This window comes from Lissotriton vulgaris, chromosome 3_1 (assembly GCF_964263255.1).
Source record: "Lissotriton vulgaris chromosome 3_1, aLisVul1.2, whole genome shotgun sequence".
Taxonomy (NCBI): Eukaryota; Metazoa; Chordata; class Amphibia; order Caudata; family Salamandridae; genus Lissotriton; species Lissotriton vulgaris.
In genome coordinates, this window is record NC_141689.1 from 1,884,295,938 (window position 1) to 1,884,313,028 (window position 17,091).

Sequence of the window (17,091 nt, forward strand, 5' to 3'; positions counted from 1 at the left end):
ACTGGCAGATTGCTCTGACTCATGGGGCCAAAGAGAGGTCAGCATTTGCAAACCCATAGGGCCACTTCCATTTCGCGTTTTGTCCACCAGATTAAAAAATTCCCCAGCTACCTTTCAAAGGTTGGTTAACAGGGTTCTGGGTGGTAAGGAGGCCTTTTGTGCCACCTACCTAGATGACATTGCTGTCTATAGTTCCAGCCAGGATGAACACCGGCATCACCTCCACAAGGTGCTTCAGGCCCTACAACAGCAGTTGCCAATTAACTGACCTGACATCCAAGAAGCATCCCAGATTGTTAATCTGGACAGAGGCTTGCCAGAAAGCCTTTGATTCCCTCAAGGAAGCCATGTGCACAGCACCTATGCTCAGGGACCATGATTTCTGCAAGCAATTCCTTGTGCACATGGCTGCATCAGAGCAGGGCATTGGGGTAGTCTTAGTACAGCTGAATTGGCTGAGGCTTAAGGTACTTCTCCAGCTAACCCACACATTTTAATTGGAACCTGCACATCTTTGCCCTTGCGTGGTTCGAAACCAGACACATCCTCATTCTTGCGTGAAGTGGACCCGGCGCATCATCCTTGGAATAAGTGCATTGCCCTCTGAGTTGGTGTATCATCTGCTACAAGAGCAGACCTAACGCATTGCTTATGAACCAGCATTTCACCCTCTGCACCGATGCATATCTGCGTTTGCATGGGGAAAACTGACACATCTCTCTCTGTTGTGGGATCAAAACCAATGCATTGCCTCGGTTGCACCCCGCATCTTCCTCGAAGTAGACACAAATCAGGATCAAGGTACTTTTGTTCAACAAGCTCAAGAGGGTTCCCATAACCAGCCCGTGCTCTAAAACTGTCGGCCTGAACTTTTGCCCTTGCCTTGGTCCAGCGTGACCAGATATCCCAAATAGGCTCTTATTGCTTCTAAGCATTATTTCACAGTTTATTGTTAAAAAATTTATATCTCAATTTCCGCTTATTGGATATGTCATTTCGGTCTTGTTTTATTTATAAAATTATACTGTATTTTTCTAACCTGGTGTGATGTCTTTCTGTGGTGTTTTGTTTTGTTATTGTTTGAAGTGTTGCATAAATACTTTACTCATTGCCTCTTAAGTTAAGCCTGACTGACCTATACCAATCTACCGGAGGGTGGGCACAAAAAAAATTAAGGGTGGGTTTTGACTTACCCTGACTAGGATTGTGGTTCCTGCTTGTACAGAGTGCATACCTCTTACGAGCAAAAATCCAATTACTGATGAAATTCTACTGGTAGGAAGTTGTGTGTAACACCTATGCTACTAGATGAGCATCATAACCTTTCTAGCTATAGAAGCTGCATCTTTTACTTGATTATGTACCCCTTATACTATATGAATTTCATAAACTTTGAAATGTCTTGTAGTCTTAAAAAACAATATATCTTACAGGTTACACGTCCACTGCTCCTGGCTGTACCTTTAACCTCTTATAACTGCTAATTTGAGTAAACTCCCGCTCTCAACCCTCCCTATACTTCAAGATGCCACCTAGAACTTACAAGCAGTAGACCATTTCACAGAATCCTCGCTGTTGCCTTGCAGCCTTAGTGAGAAGGACTTCACCTGCATCTTGAACCCAGGACCACCAGAGTGACTCCAAGGGCTAGTTGACCAGCCTCTTGATCATAATGTCAGGGACAGAAAAGGCTCCAAATACCTTGCACCCAGCACCTGTACTCTGCCTGCTGTGAGTCTTGACCCCCAAGTAGGACACCCTAGTCCTGGACCCTTGGATGTGGGCATGAAGGTGCTCTGTCGGCCCAGTAGTGGTCTCTTGAGCAGAACCAACACAGCATGAGGCATCTCCTTATAGCTTTGCATCAGAACAGCTGCTGTGTGACATATCCCTGCCACAGGACCTCGCATTGCAGTCTGCAGCTTCTCAGAACCACAACTGCGTGATGCATCGCCTACGTAGGACTTTGCATTGCAAGCCTTCATTGACAGCATCCTCGACAACGCAGAACTTTAGCCTCATCAGATTCGCAGCTGGGCGATGCATCCTCGACTCAGGATCTTGCATCACTCCGCAACCAGGATTTAAGGTACTTTGTTCAACAGGCCTAACCTGGTTCTTGTACCCAGCATACACTCTATCATGGTCGGCCTGAAATTGTGACCTTGCCCTGGTTTGCCGTGACCAAATAAATGAACTCAGTTGGTGCTTTGTCCTCTAGAAACTGTTTCCAATAAATCTTTAAAATTGTATATCTCCGGTTCTACTGATTGTATTATTGTCATCTTGGTGTCAAATAATTGGTTCAATTTTACTCTTTCTAAATTGCTGTGGGTTTTTTTCTGCTGAGTTTTCACTTTATTACTGTTTGAAATGCTGCATAAATACTTGACACATTCCCTCTAAGTTAGGCCTAAGTGCTTTTGCGCCTTAACCACAGGTTAACTTGGGGCTTGCTTAGGTTTTAGCCACAATATTTTCATAGATTACAAAACAGGATTTCCTCATAACAGTAACACACAACAGTGTTTTCAGTATGCTCAGTACATGTGTGCAATGTGTAACAACAATTACACCAGGATGTATAGTACCATTGCCCCTATGAGAAATTCGGTTCATCGCCCAAGTATGTAAACTTCCATTGCCACATTCTAGTAATACACCGTTTTACCTCAGTGTGTAAAATAAAACGGTCCGGTGCCAGTAATCCATTATTTTGTCCCAGTAAGGAAAGAAAACATTCCAGTGTTTGAGTAAGGATGTCATCGAAATATGAACTCATAAATGTTTTCCTTGCTGTTTCCCATTCTATGTATAGACATTGGCTTGATGGATGAAGTTGACGGAAGAATGTGTGTGTGTAAATATACAATAGAGTGTAAAGAGATTGATCTTGCCTCTGATATTTGTCTGTCTTTATGTGTTTATTTACTGTTTTGCATGGACCTTTTTTTACAGATTGGATTCTGGACAGAGGTTGATAAAATGGTTTTGACTGCAGTCGACGGCCTTTCAGGAAATGACTCTATCGGTCTTGAGAACAAGACTGTCATTGTCACCACGATCTTGGTAATTACATACTTTGTATTAGAATTAGTCAACTATTTTTCTTTGCTTAAATGGCACCTCTGCAATCAATCCCTTACACCCGTTGACAAGTTTTTATTTTATTTGATTGCATCCCTCCATCATAGTATGAACATGCTTGTTACACAATTGTTTTCTTCTAATTATGTTTTCCTTATGCACTAACTCGGCCACTTATTGGTCCCTTGAAGAATATTACAGAGGTAAACAACTTTATATTTGTAACAACTTTACGGAAAAGCAGAGCATGACAGAAATGCAAAATACATGCAGTAGTACACAATGGGGAATATTATCAAGAACGTGTGATAATTACCACAAAGTCAAGTTAACGGAACTCTCCATATCGCAGTCTATCACAGGAAAATAACGACATGTTAGCTAAGTATTCACAACACGGCTGTACCATGAGATATGCCTACAACAACGAGTCAAATGTCAGCAAAAAACACAACTCAACACCTCAAAATGCGAAACACGAATGCAAAAAAACTTGCGATGAGGCCAATCGCGTTTTAAAATGCATCAAAAACCAGCGACAGGCCAGCAACTCCCAAGCGTCATGCAGAAAAATGCACTATAAAAGCTACAAATGGAACACACCAAAAACAATTCAAAGTGTGAAGCACCATGGATGCCCCCAGACCGAGTGCAGAGGTCAACGCGAACCCCACAAGCCCCACAGACCACCAGCACAGAACAACAGGTTTGGGGAAGGTCAAGGCGAAGAGGGAGAGGAAGACGGGCGCAGTCCATAGGAAAACCAGATCAGCGTCACTGAGGTGACAGAACACTACCATCAACTGACCCACAATTAGACTAATGTGAATGCAGTCAGAGTGTCGAGGAGGTCAAGAGGCGCTGGCATGATGTGAAAAGCAAAACCAAGCAAAAACCCGCTGCCAACAGGAGGGCAGCCACGGCGACAGGAGGTGGGAGTCCTGCACCACAGGAGGAGCCTGATGAAATGGAGGCCACATTTATCAGTATGGAGGCGGTGCAAGGATTTGGAAGTACGGACAAAGCCAGATAGGACCTGACACAACATCAACAGGGACTCGGGGGACGGGGGGAGATGGGCACACTGACACACATGCACAACGATTGTAGCACACTGCACACCCAAAATGACCCAGGATCATGTCCCTGATCCATGTGGCACACTGCAGCTCACACACATAGCAATCACAGCACATCCCACGACAATGTGGTACAAAGTGCAATACCGGCACTGCTAAACAGGGAACACAACTGGGTCCGCTCATGCGCAGAAACAGGCCCATCTCATCTAACGGAGCAGGAAACTGTAAGATTGAAATGTATGTGTACAACCTCACATCTGTCAAGTGGTCCAAATGTCCACTGTCCCGCTTCAAATTGCCAGCACCTCCCAAATAGTCACAATGTACATTGTCATACAGTCTGCATGTCAACAAGAACAATGCGCCAACATACATGTCAACACAATGTCAACTTGCATCTCCCCTTCACATTGCAGAGGGACAAACAACACCTCCAGCAGAACAGACCGGACAACTCATCAGTAATGCTGTTGACGACCACCACACCTTAGACACCAATGCACTACAACAGCTCATGGATATCTTAGACAACCCACCCCCAGGAGCAGCGCTGCCAAGCTACATAGATGAGACCCCAGCCCCTGCACAGACAACACAACAGGAAGCACCCACCACCATGGCTGGCTCCCAGCACCTCACCAAAGCACACATCGCATTCCAAGGCCAGGTGTCAGAATGCCAAAAGAAGGTGGCCGAACAGGCATGGGTGGGGTCAGAGCTCATGGAAGCAGAACTACATCACATACAGGGTGTCCAAGTCCCATCAGGGACCACCTACACCCCACAAAGGAGACCTACACTGCGACACAGACCCATGCATTTGCACATTTCCTGTACTGAACCACGCCAAGAGCCTTGGAATTACCATTCACACCCCCACGCCGGACCTCCGTACAACGACCCAGTCCACTTCTCTTACGTATTGAGCGGCAGATGAGAAAGCTACATGTCCAAGGTCATACCCGCTGCCAGCAGTGGCACGGTTGCTTCTGCTCTACACAGTACAATGTAATGTTGTAGGGCTCGGGCCCTCATGCATACATCATGACCACACAGACACACTTAGATAGTTGGTGTGATTGGCTACAGGCACGTGCGCCCGGCCTATTTATTGGCAGGGTCGCATGTACAGTGACGCCTGTGCTGGATGTGTATGGGGTGAGTGTAAGGCAGCCCGCAAGGAGTGGTTGGTGCTGGCAACAACTACAACAGTGAACACTATTAAAACAGAAACCACCAGCACCACAGAGACAACAGCGGAGCATCATGGTGGTATCCAGAGCAAGTACAGGGCCAACTAATATGCAAACAGAAGGTGTCCGTGAGTTGCAGTGCACTGAGGTTGGGGCACTAGAGGTGAGTGCGCTCATGTGAAGAAAATGTTTAGGATTGAATCCTTTTGGGATAGTCCTGAAGCAGCTGAAGTGGGGGTTGTCACACCTGCATCATCTCCCTCATCATCGTCCCAGGTCTCCCATACTGCCTGAGGTGACATTGCTGCGTGACCTCCCCACAGCACATAATTAAAACAAAAATGGTCGAGTAAAATGCTACAGCCTCGTCATTACAAGCACGTCGGTATCAGCTACATGAGGATGAAGACAACCCCCAGTCCATAGACTCAGATGCCACCAAAGTTCAAATAGAGAGTGTCCATGAATGTCGGGGAACAGACTTAGTGGCACCAGGGCTGAGAGGGGATGCAGTCTGCGATGATGTCGGCACAAAGATATGAACCCGGCCATTGCTAAATCAAGACTCAGTTCCAACTGTGTGACCTACTCCACCGCAGTGTGGGCCGAAGGTGTTGCCAGCAAGGGGTCACAGACACATGTCGTTGTAATGCAATGCACAGAGTAGGTGTCACCACATCTAAGGGAGTATAGTGATTTGAACTCTGCATTAAAATGTGTACTCAGCCATTGCATGATCAAGACTCAGTCTGAAATGTGTGGCCTACTCGACCGCAGTGTAGGCCGGAGGCAGCGGTCAGCAGTGGCCCACAGCCATGTGTCGGTGGCTCGCGATGCGCATAGTTAGCGACACCAGGGCAGTTGTCTGTAGTGTTCGATCACCTCCGTAACAATAATCTTTTTTACCTCCTGACTGCAACGCGTCATCCTATTATACCTCTCTTTACATGCAATGATATGTACTCTGCCATTGAAAAATCAATGTTTATTTCCAAATGTGTGACCTACTCGAGCACAGCTTAGGCCGAGGGCAGTAGTCCGCGTGGGCCCACAGACACGTGTGGTTGTAATGCTATGCATTACACCCACATCACATCGAAGGGAGTATAGTGACATAAAATCTGCCATAAATATTGTTCTCTGCCATAGTCTAATCAAGACTCAGTTCCAAATGTGTGACCTACTAGTCCACTGTGTATGCCGGTAGAGTGCGTCAATGAGAAAGGAGTACTGCATGCCTTGCTCGTGGAGGCTGTGATAGTCATAGCAGGTGCCAGGGTCGCGTGCCTCAAGCTTGGAGCTTGCACCGGCACGTGGTGGGCCCTCTTTGACACACGCCAGTGTTGGCATGTGTGCAGAGAGGCCTGGGTGCGCAGGGGCGGGCAAGCAGGTTTGGAAACCAGTGGCCTGGGGTGCAGCAGGCGCACAGGATCGCAGGCACCACCGTTCACGGAATCGGCCTTGTGGCGGGGTGAGAGGCGCCGCCCTGGCAGAGACAGTGGGCATTACAGAAGAGAACCAGGCCCAGAGCTACGTGCTTTTTATTCAGACCCCTAGGCTGGCCTGGCACTCCGCTCACGCTTACGGAGAGACGTAACAAGCTAAATTTCTGCGAGCTTCCCCCGATTCTGGGGTAACATGGCAGCGTCCACTGTCCACAACACTCAAAACACCCGCAGTGTATGTCGACATGGATATATCTGTGGTCTGAATACTGCAGTCTGGCCAACACATCCACGCCACACTTGGCATTGTGTACATTCTCATTCATTTGTAATGTGTGTATTCCATGTGTTGTGAGTTGCATGATTGTGAAGTTGAGGTGTGTGTTGTGTTCATTTGGTAATTGCCAATGAGCAGTGCATTTCCATAGGTGCCATCCTGGTAGCACTGGTTGATGATGGACTGTCGGCAGATGTAGGAATCATCACACTGCCTGGGTGGTTGTCATCGACGTTGGTGGAGATTTCCCGGGGGGCCGCCATTGCCTGCACATTGAAGGAATACATGTGCTTTCTGTTGTGGTTATTGTGTGCAGTGTTGCCAGGGGGCACAAGTAGGACATGTGTGCAGTCAATTGCTACCAAAACGTGTGCGAAGCCAGCTATAGCATAGATGCCTTGCTTGTCTCTGGCTGTTCCTGCACAGAGTGGGGGAAGTATCGGTAGTGTGGTACCACATCATCAGCATGGTCTAACCACCTCACACACTCCTAGTTCAATGTGCATTTTGTTCCTCTCGACCCTCTTCAAACTTATATCCTCCTAAATTTCATAAAGAACTGCCAATGACTGGTCATGAGTTGTTTTGAATTAATTTAAGGGTTGTTCCCTTCTTCAAACATAGGTAGAGCTTTGCTGCACTAGGGATGAATTCCCACTTTGGCAAATACATTCTTTAGATTCTGCTATTTTACAAACTATTAACCTGTATTTTACCACGCTCCCTTTTGGAAGCATTGTTCCCAAACTAATTCATGGAGCGATGATTTGACAGATTCTTTGCTAAACCACATTAAGTTAGAGGAACTTAAATATGAAAACCAATTATTCTGGGGGATGGTGTTTTATCCACCATTTCTTTTTTCTGACAGACCACGGCTAAGTACAATGTTTAAATATGGAGAGCTTTTTTATAGCTGAAAAAAATTAATTATTTCAAAGAAAAGAGAACAATGGTAAGGATTGCCGAAACCCCTCCAATAGCTGATGGAGACAGTTTTAGTGCCCTGATTCCCACAAACGCAGCAATAATATTTGTGAAAGTAATTTACCATACACTCTTTCACTTCCTCAGTGACCTTACTTTCAGTGCTATGCCATTACATTAAGGGCCGTTTACGATGTGGTCCGTAAAGGCCCTGACCGATGGTCGGAGCCTTCTGAGCCGCATAGTAATGGACTGCTTGGTTTACTTTCCGACCGCTGCATTATCTGAAACTAAACCGGACGGTCATTCCAGCTGGTTTCCGACAGGCTCAAGAAGCCCATTGGCCATTCAGAACCAGCTTGTAATCCCAAAATGAGTGGCTTTCGGCCCTTGGTATTATGATGCAGTGTTTCCGTGTCCTACAAGGAAACCATGTCTATAAGAGTGTATGAGGCCCCCAGCAGGGCCTGCTTGAAGTGCCTGCCACAGGGTGCAGGGATGAACTGCCCCTCCCATTTCCCTATGGGAGCATATATTGTGGCCTGTTTCACACCCCTTATTGGACGTTGACAGTTCAAAGCTTCAGAAAACGAGCTGGAAAGCCACTATTTACAGTGGCTTTCAGCTTGTTTTCCCTGCCACCATGTGATATCGGCTCCTCACCCTGAGACTGTATGAAGGGAACCGATATCGTGTGCCACACAGTGGCACAGTGTGAGTTGACATGTATGGTATCTGGACTAATAATCTATCATTGACCATCATGTTCAACATTTAATGTGGCTTCTATTTTCTCAATATGCCATCTGCACTCAAAAAGGAACAAAAGTGTAAATGCTCTGTTAGTCCAGTCCATATGTGTAAAATGTTCTGTTTGTGATACATTTTAATGGATTCTTAGCTCCATTTTCTAGTCCTAAAATGGATACAAAGTTCCATTGACAAAAAATAAATATGCTAATTTAATCTCAAAGTGATACAGAGATGGCTTCAGTTCTCTTGTTTTGCCTGAAATCAGAAGGCACACAAGATGATAGCAACAAAATGTGCAGGCGACATATAGCATTAAACAGACATAAGCTAACCCACCCTGATTACAATTTAAAAGTATAATGCAATTTAAATCAGTCACTTAACTTTCCTATGAGTAAATACACTACGGTCCATATTCATCAATTGGTCATGCGATACAGCTTAGCAAGCCACCTTGCTGCGCTGCATGAAACGGAGAGGGTAGGAATGCGCAGAATTTAACATTATATGGTGCATTCCTGTTCTCTACGTGCCCTAGCGCATAAACTGCTGCTTAGCGCCAATGCAGACACCTTATCACCATGGAGCAAGGGTGTCTGCATTGTAGGCAGGATTGTGTTTGTGCAGGACTGGACACCTTCTTGCACAAAAACAATCCTCAGAGGTCTCTTCCTATATTTCCAAGAAAGAGGAACAAACAATGAGTAACAACAGTAATTCTCCTCGTTGCACCTCTGGTGGGGCGGTGTACAATTCTGATGCATTTTCAGGTCTACCAGTGTTGGTAAATCTGGGAATGTTTCCAAATGCATGGGTGGATGCGTGGGAACACCCATGCTCTACCCATGGCACATCACCTCTCTGGCACAGAGTAACGCAAGACAGTGCTTTGCTCTGCCTTGCACTAGTTTAGATTTATCAAGCAATGAAGTGCCACGTAATGTGTACTTGCATAGCTTGGTAATCTCATTTACATTTTGTATCACCCCTACGTACCTTTGGGTGACTTAAAGGTGATGCAAACCCTTGATAAATATTAGCATAAATTGGCATAGTCCTGATACTTTTCTATACACAGTATGAAAAAAAAGCTAATTGCGTTTATTTTCTTGTCCCTGTGCATACAGAAACAAACACTCACACGGGAGGGATATAGCACGGTAGGTCACACAGATGTAAGACCATTTTATTTTGAGAGTCTCAAATTTCAATTTTTTGCAACTCACAATTAGAGACTCTCAAAATGAAATGTACTAATCTATTAATGTTTTTCACACACAATACCGCTTCCCAATGTGGTCAAAATTGACCTTCCTCATCAATCTTCATGAGGCAGGTCGCAATTTTTGATCCTTTGGAAATGGGCTATAACACAGAGATGGTGGCCTGATGTGTTTGTTTAAAATAAAAAAACTTTCTTTTTTGAAATGCAGCCTGTTTTCCTTAAAGGAACACGAGGTGTGTTTCAAAAAGAAATAATAATCTTTTCTGTTTAATTTTTTATGGGTAGGCAGTGGTCCTTGGGACCACTGCCTGCTCTTAAAAATGTTTTCACTACCATTCACAAAAGGGAAGGGGCCCTCTGGGGCCCCCTTCCTATTTGCGACTTGCTTACCACTTACTTGAAGGAGGTGGTAAACTGCCATTGTTTTTCTACTGTATTCTGGTCGTAAGACAATCATATATCTCTCTTAAACTCGCTATTAGGAAGGGATGTACTTGGCACAGCCCTTCTTAATAGTGCTATTTAGTGGTCGCCAATGGCGTGATTTTCCATTTGCGACCGCTAAAAGCCATTGTGTATCTGGCGCTCAGCGTCCATTATTGTTACAGTGTGTCTCATGCCTGGGCAATTATTACCAGCCATTGTGCGCTAAAAAAAACACTAGGGTATCTTTTCTTGATGATGCTTATTGCTAATTACTGCATGTATGGTACGCATTTTGATCTCACAGCACTTAGCAGTAGTTCGGGGTTATTTCCATCGCTGACCACAGTGTGAATCAATTGTTTGTGTGCAATCAGTAGAGTGAGTAAGTCAACTTAAATGAGTGAGGGTCTTTTTTGGTTGGTACATCGCTTTTATGGCCTGTAGCCTGTAAGGGCCACAAGAGGGGGTGTCCCTCTCTGTTGGAAGGGATGGCATTAGAATATGACCCACACATCTGGTTTTACATTGCATAATTGTTGGCTTGTGTCTGAAACCATTTGGGGGCCGTAGAAGGTCAGTTAGGTGACACTGGAGGGTCACCCATGCACCACAATTCTGCCTTGGTATTGTTGATGTTTTTTGTTATGGCCTTAATTCGTTTTCAGTATGGAGCCCTGCAGATTTAGGTGTGGTTACTGTTACAGTCAGCCATATCTCCCGTTCTACCTTCGCATTGTGTATGCCATTATGGTACTAGGTTCATGGTTTACAGAATGTGAAACAGAAATCCAACTTCCATGGAAATGAATGCTTTTTGAGGTCTAACATTAAATACTGTAGCACCAAGTTATTTTTGGTGTGGTGTATTCACAACCTCCCATTTATTTGCCATTAATATATTGTTTAATTTGTCCATCACATGCGAAACTGTAAACCACTGGTGATTGTGTCATTCATAGTACCTATGCTGGTTTATTTTATAATGTATCTCCTTCCTTCTTGCTGGTTTCACCACTGCATTGTTCTTGTGAGCACATTTTCCACTGAATGTTCAACATTTGTCAACTTTAAATTGTGTGCCCATTGAATATGAAACTTTACGTACATTGGAATTAGTATGGAGGCTTGTGCACAAATATCTTTACAGGCATCTTGCTGAATTATGTATAGTGAACTGATGTTGTTTTGTGCCCACTTGCAAACATTTGCAGCAGGACGTAGATGTTGACTGAATATCACTGATTGTTTCATGTAGATCAGGCATTGGCTTGTTCTATTTGAGAATTGTTTGCTGACTGTTTTTTGTCTGTAACCATCTTTAAGTGACCTACCACTTTTATGGTTGTTAAGAAACTATGGTTGTTCAGGAATACTTAATGCTGTGTTTGATGCAGTGGTGAAAACCAATAAATCAGTTCTAAAATAGTTAAAGAGAATTTTGTCCGTAAACAAAAATCCTGAAAATGATGGCTATGGTCAGACTCCAGCTATGTTATTGGGCTTTTTATTGGAAGAAATCATTTGAGTCTACCAAACATTGACTGGCATACTGCACTACCACTTGTGTAGCCATGTTTGCCCTCTCTTTGGTAGAAAATGTCTTCACTTGAAACATAAACTGTCATGCACTGGTATGAATCTGTAACCACCCCAACTAAGATCCAAATCCTGTTTTGTATTATGCCAAAAAGATGTAGAAATATAGAGAGCTGGCATAAGTGGCAAAAATAGCACTAGGTGGTACATCGCCTATCTCACAAACCTTTCTGAGTCCATATGTGGTGAACAAGGATGGGTTTGATATGCCTGGGATATAGCTTCAGTCAGCATATTTACTTAAGGGATGATTAGCTGCTAAGCTTTTTTAATTAGTGAACCTTAGATGCGCATAGAATGGAGCAGATGTTGAGCAATCTGACATTGTAGATGCTGAGTTTGATTCCTAAAATTGATGCATGGATGTGATGTTGTGCTTCAAATTCTTTGCTGCAGTCATCTCTAAATTCTTAGTAATATCTTTCATAAAGAAGTTGTCTGATGCTTGCATTTTATGTTTCTCTGCATCCATGACCACCTCCGATATCCCAGTATTTGTTCTACAATGTTAGACCAGTGGTCAAAGATCTTTTGACTGATGAACTTATCATTAACTACTTTTAATAGTGACAATGGAATTAGATTAATTTCTTCATTACTCCAAGTGAGGGTGTTGAACCCAGTAAATACTTACACAAGAATGCTTTGTACACTCATGACCCTTTCTTAGAAAAGAAACATTTGCATTTTTAGGAAGGGGACTATATTTGTCTATTTGTTTAATTAATATAGGTCAGCTAAACCCAACTTAATAAGGCATTTTTACAGGAAATACTTCACCATCAAAAGGGAAATTTCTACATTTGTTTGTAAGAAGACCAGGAATTAAAGGCAAGGACTTATCAGAAAGACACTGAGAAATATAAAGTATGGAGGGGCGAGAGATACATGAGAGTAGGGAGAGAGGGAGAGATGAGTCAATAGTAGAGTAGCAGTACTAGTTAGAGAGAAAGTTGGATTGTTAACAAAAGTTGAGCATAAAACGTAAAATGCATCCTCAAATCATGAGCCCAAGAGGGATAATTTGCCCATTAGACATTGAGCTAATGTAGACCTTTTTTCCTATACTAATTCACTATGCTTTCGACTTTCAGGAGTCCCCTTATGTGATGTTTAAGAAAAATGCGGACCAATTTGAAGGAAATGAGCGATATGAGGGCTACTGTGTGGATCTTGCAACGGAAATCGCAAAGCATTGTGGTTTTAAATACAAACTGACAATTGTTGCAGATGGCAAGTACGGGGCCAGGGATCAGGAAACAAAAATTTGGAATGGGATGGTCGGAGAACTAGTGTATGGGGTAAGAACGCTTCCCTAAACTTTACTAAAATAGTTCATGTATTGTCACAAAATGATGCACTCACATTTGTAACTCTTGAGACTTGACATAAAACTTTTTTAATACTTGTTAATTTTTTTACAACACAATTATATCAGCAGAACAAGCAATGGTTATGTTGCCATGCATACTTTATCCAGTACGTTTACCATTGTGTTGTTTTACGCTTTCCTTTATTATATATATTTTTTGCGAAATGAATTGCAGCGCCACGTTACCAATGAAATGTACATCTATAGCAAAGTTGTCATCATGTTACTGAGATAGCCCAAACAGCCACAAGTTCAGAAGTTTGACCTTGGGTATTGTCAAGGGAATTTTGAGTTGGTAAATGCAAGATATATATCTCAATGTGGAATTTGTCAAACAGTGGTACATCAGAAAAGACATTTCTATTTGCTCGCTGAAATAGGACATTTCTAATTGAACAGCAAATAATAAATTCGTTTATGTGAGACAATGTACTTTAGCACTGTGCATGCATGCCTTTTCAATGGTGAATAGTTGCTATCTTTTCTGTGACTTGGCATGTAGCAAATGTGTTCCTGCAAGTTTTGCTATTTTTTTGTTCAATATTTTTTATTAAGATTCATAGAGCAATAACAAGAGACATAATAATTGTAATATAACAATTATAAGTCGGAGGTGTTATGATTTTGAAGGGATACAAAAGAGAAACTTATGAAAAATATTTGTAATTTTATATAAAAAGAAAGAAAATATAGAAGAAGAGAAGTAGATTAAGGAGTAAGGTAGGAGGAAGCATAGGGAAAATAGGAAGGAGTGCAGACTGAAAGATCGAGATTAATGATTAAGGAAATGATGAGTGAGATAGATAGATAGATAGATAGATAGATAGATAGATAGATAGATAGATAGATAGATAGATAGATAGATAGATAGATAGATAGATAGTGAAGAGTAACCAATATAAATCCAATTTAATCTTCTGGCGTAACGATAAGGAGAAGATGGTAGATATTCTGTGTTCATTGCAAATAAAACTCCACCGTGTTTGCACAGATAGTTTAGAAGTATCTTTCCAACAGGACAATATACATTTGATAGCAAGTGCAATAAAAAGATCAAATAACAAACATTTGGAGGAAAAGTAATCAAATCAGGTGACTTAGATACTAGGAAAACATTTTGGATTTGTACTTGTATAATACAGTGGAAGAATTTTAAATATTCATACCAAATAGCTTCCCAAAAATGAGACACATGAGAGCAATGATGAAATAAATGGGTTAAAGTACCATTGGAAATGGAACATGACTTTAATAGTAGCGAAGCAGACTAATCAAATTTAGAGCACATTAGGGGAAATAATAGCTCTACTATAAATAAAAAATAGAGATTAAGTAATATACATAGCTTTGGGGATGTTGAATGTTTATGTCGTAGTATATCCCAGTAATGAACAGAACCCGATAAGGAAAGGTCAGTTTCCCATAATATTTCAATATAATGTTCGGTTCGCACAGAAGTTGGTAATAGTAAACTTTTGTATACACAGGTAGTTTTAGCAATAGAGTCATGATGAATAGTATCAAAGTTGTCAAAAGTAGGAAAGGAACTGAGGGAGGAGGGAAATTGTGAGTGATTAAAAAGGAATGGATAACAGAGGATATTAATTCATATTCCTTTAAAAAAAGAGCTTGGTAAGTTGTATTGTGTTTGTAGTTGGGGAAAAGGTATAACAGATATATCCCTTATCAATTGATGTAAAAACAAATACTTTTCTCTGTCCAGTGTATGAAATAAAAGGATTTGTGGCAAAATTTGAGAAACTTATTGTACCAAAATGAGGAGGATAGAAAGCATTTTTGTATGTTATAAAAGTTGGGAATATGTTAAATTAATATTTTGGGAAATAAAGGTACTATTAAACATATGAATCACATCTTTGAATGAAACATTCTTCCGTAAGGCTCTTTCAAATTCAATCCATTGTAGTATGGAAGAGTGTTGAAAATCACTGATTAAGGAATAAAATTGTCGAATTAAAGAAGCGGTATGGTATTGCTTAAAATCTGGGAATCGGACACCACCCTCAATCCATGGGCGTTTAAATTTACATAGGCCAATGCATGGATGTTTATTGTTCCGGAGAAATTTTGTACAAATGGAGGTAATTTATGAAAAATAACAATTTGGGAAGTTTGAAGGGTAACATAGAAAGTGTATAATGGACATTTGGTACAATGATAATTTTGAGTGTATCTAATCTGCCCCACCAATATAAATGCAGAAGAGACCAAATTGAGAATAACGTTTGTAGTTTAAGCTTTAAAATATTGAAGTTAAGGCTAATTATGTTGGAAATAGTAGGAGAAAACCAAACACCAAGTATTTAGGTCTGGAAGAGCACCACATAAAAGTTACATGTACTTATAACAAAAGGAATTTAATGGTAAAATTTCAGTTTTAGAAAAGCTGAGTGTATATCTAGAAATGTTAGAATTTAAATTGATCTCTTGAAAAAAAAGGATCTAAAGAAGGCAGACGACTGGACATGTAAATAGGAACATCATCAGCATAAGCCTATTACTTAGTCTCTAGGGAATTGTATTTAAACCCGGAGATAAGTGTATTACAGCGAATATGTTCAAGAGGGGGTTCTAGACAAAGAATAAACGTAAACCGGAGAGTGGAAAGGGGAGAGGGGAAAACCTTTCCTGGTACCTCTATGTAAAGTAAAATAATAGGGAAAATTACCATTACCTAAAATACTGGTACAAGAGTCAGAATGTAAGAATTTTATGAATAAAATACATCTGTGACCAAAGTCAAATTAGGGTAGATTGGTAAAGATACATTGCCAATTAATGTGGTCAAATGTTTTTCAGCATTAAAGGATAGGGCTGCAAGATGGGTATTATGTTTCTAGGCCACTGCAAGAATATGAGAGAACATTCTGGCATGATCTGCAGCAGGTCTGCTCTTAATAAAAACAGATTGATCAGTTTTGACAAGGAGAGGCACAACATTTTCTAGGAGAGATGGTAGGACCTTGGCAAATGTTTTGCATTCATAATGAATCAATGAAATAGGTTGATAGATATTACAAAGGATGGTGTCTTTATCTGGCTTAGGGATAATAATATTCAAGGCTTCCAGAAAAGTGGCACTAGCTTTTGAGTTCAAAAGAAAAGAATAAAAGAGCTCTAATAATTTGGGGGCATAAAAAGATGAAAATGAAGAAATGTATTCAATAGAATATCCATCTGGTCCAGGAGCCTTAGCTGTTTTTAGGTATTTGATGGCATCTATAATTTCTGGAAGGGTAATATCAGTTTCTAATTCTTTGAAGGTGCTACAGAGGGATCATGGTTTGGGAAGACCACTGAATATTTTTTGTATACTTGGTGCTGATCGGGTGGTATCTTCTGTATACAATGATTGGAAGTAGGATCGGAAAACAGTGTAAATATCAGAGTCGGTGGTCACAGTGTTATTAGTAAATTCACTGTGAAAGGGTCCAAAACTTTTCTGCTCTGATTACATTTTAAGTAATTAGCCAGCATTTTACCAGGCGTATTTTGACCTCAATTGAATCTAGATTTAACCTTAAGTAACATTTTACATGCATCAGTGGCAGCATTTTCGCTGAGAATAGATTTGGCTGTTATTAATTCATGTAAGACAGATGAAGATTTAGAGGTGAAGTAAGTATGTTCAAGTCTTTTATTTGCAGAAACAAAGAAAAGTATTGGGAACTTAACTTCTTTTCTAGT

The 17,091-nt window shown here is 41.5% G+C and overlaps 1 protein-coding gene across 6 annotated transcripts in view; it reads left to right on the forward strand.

Moving 5' to 3' along the window:
* The window catches only part of GRIA2 (glutamate ionotropic receptor AMPA type subunit 2), a 531,232-nt gene that overhangs the window by 450,492 nt on the left and 63,649 nt on the right, over positions 1-17,091 (forward strand). For all 6 annotated transcript variants that reach the window (XM_086962351.1, XM_086962349.1, XM_086962346.1 and 3 more), the window contains exons 9-10: positions 2,959-3,069; positions 13,106-13,312. In XM_086962351.1, the coding sequence (XP_086818477.1) occupies positions 2,959-3,069; positions 13,106-13,312 (318 nt within the window). The remainder of the gene's footprint in view (positions 1-2,958; positions 3,070-13,105; positions 13,313-17,091) is intronic.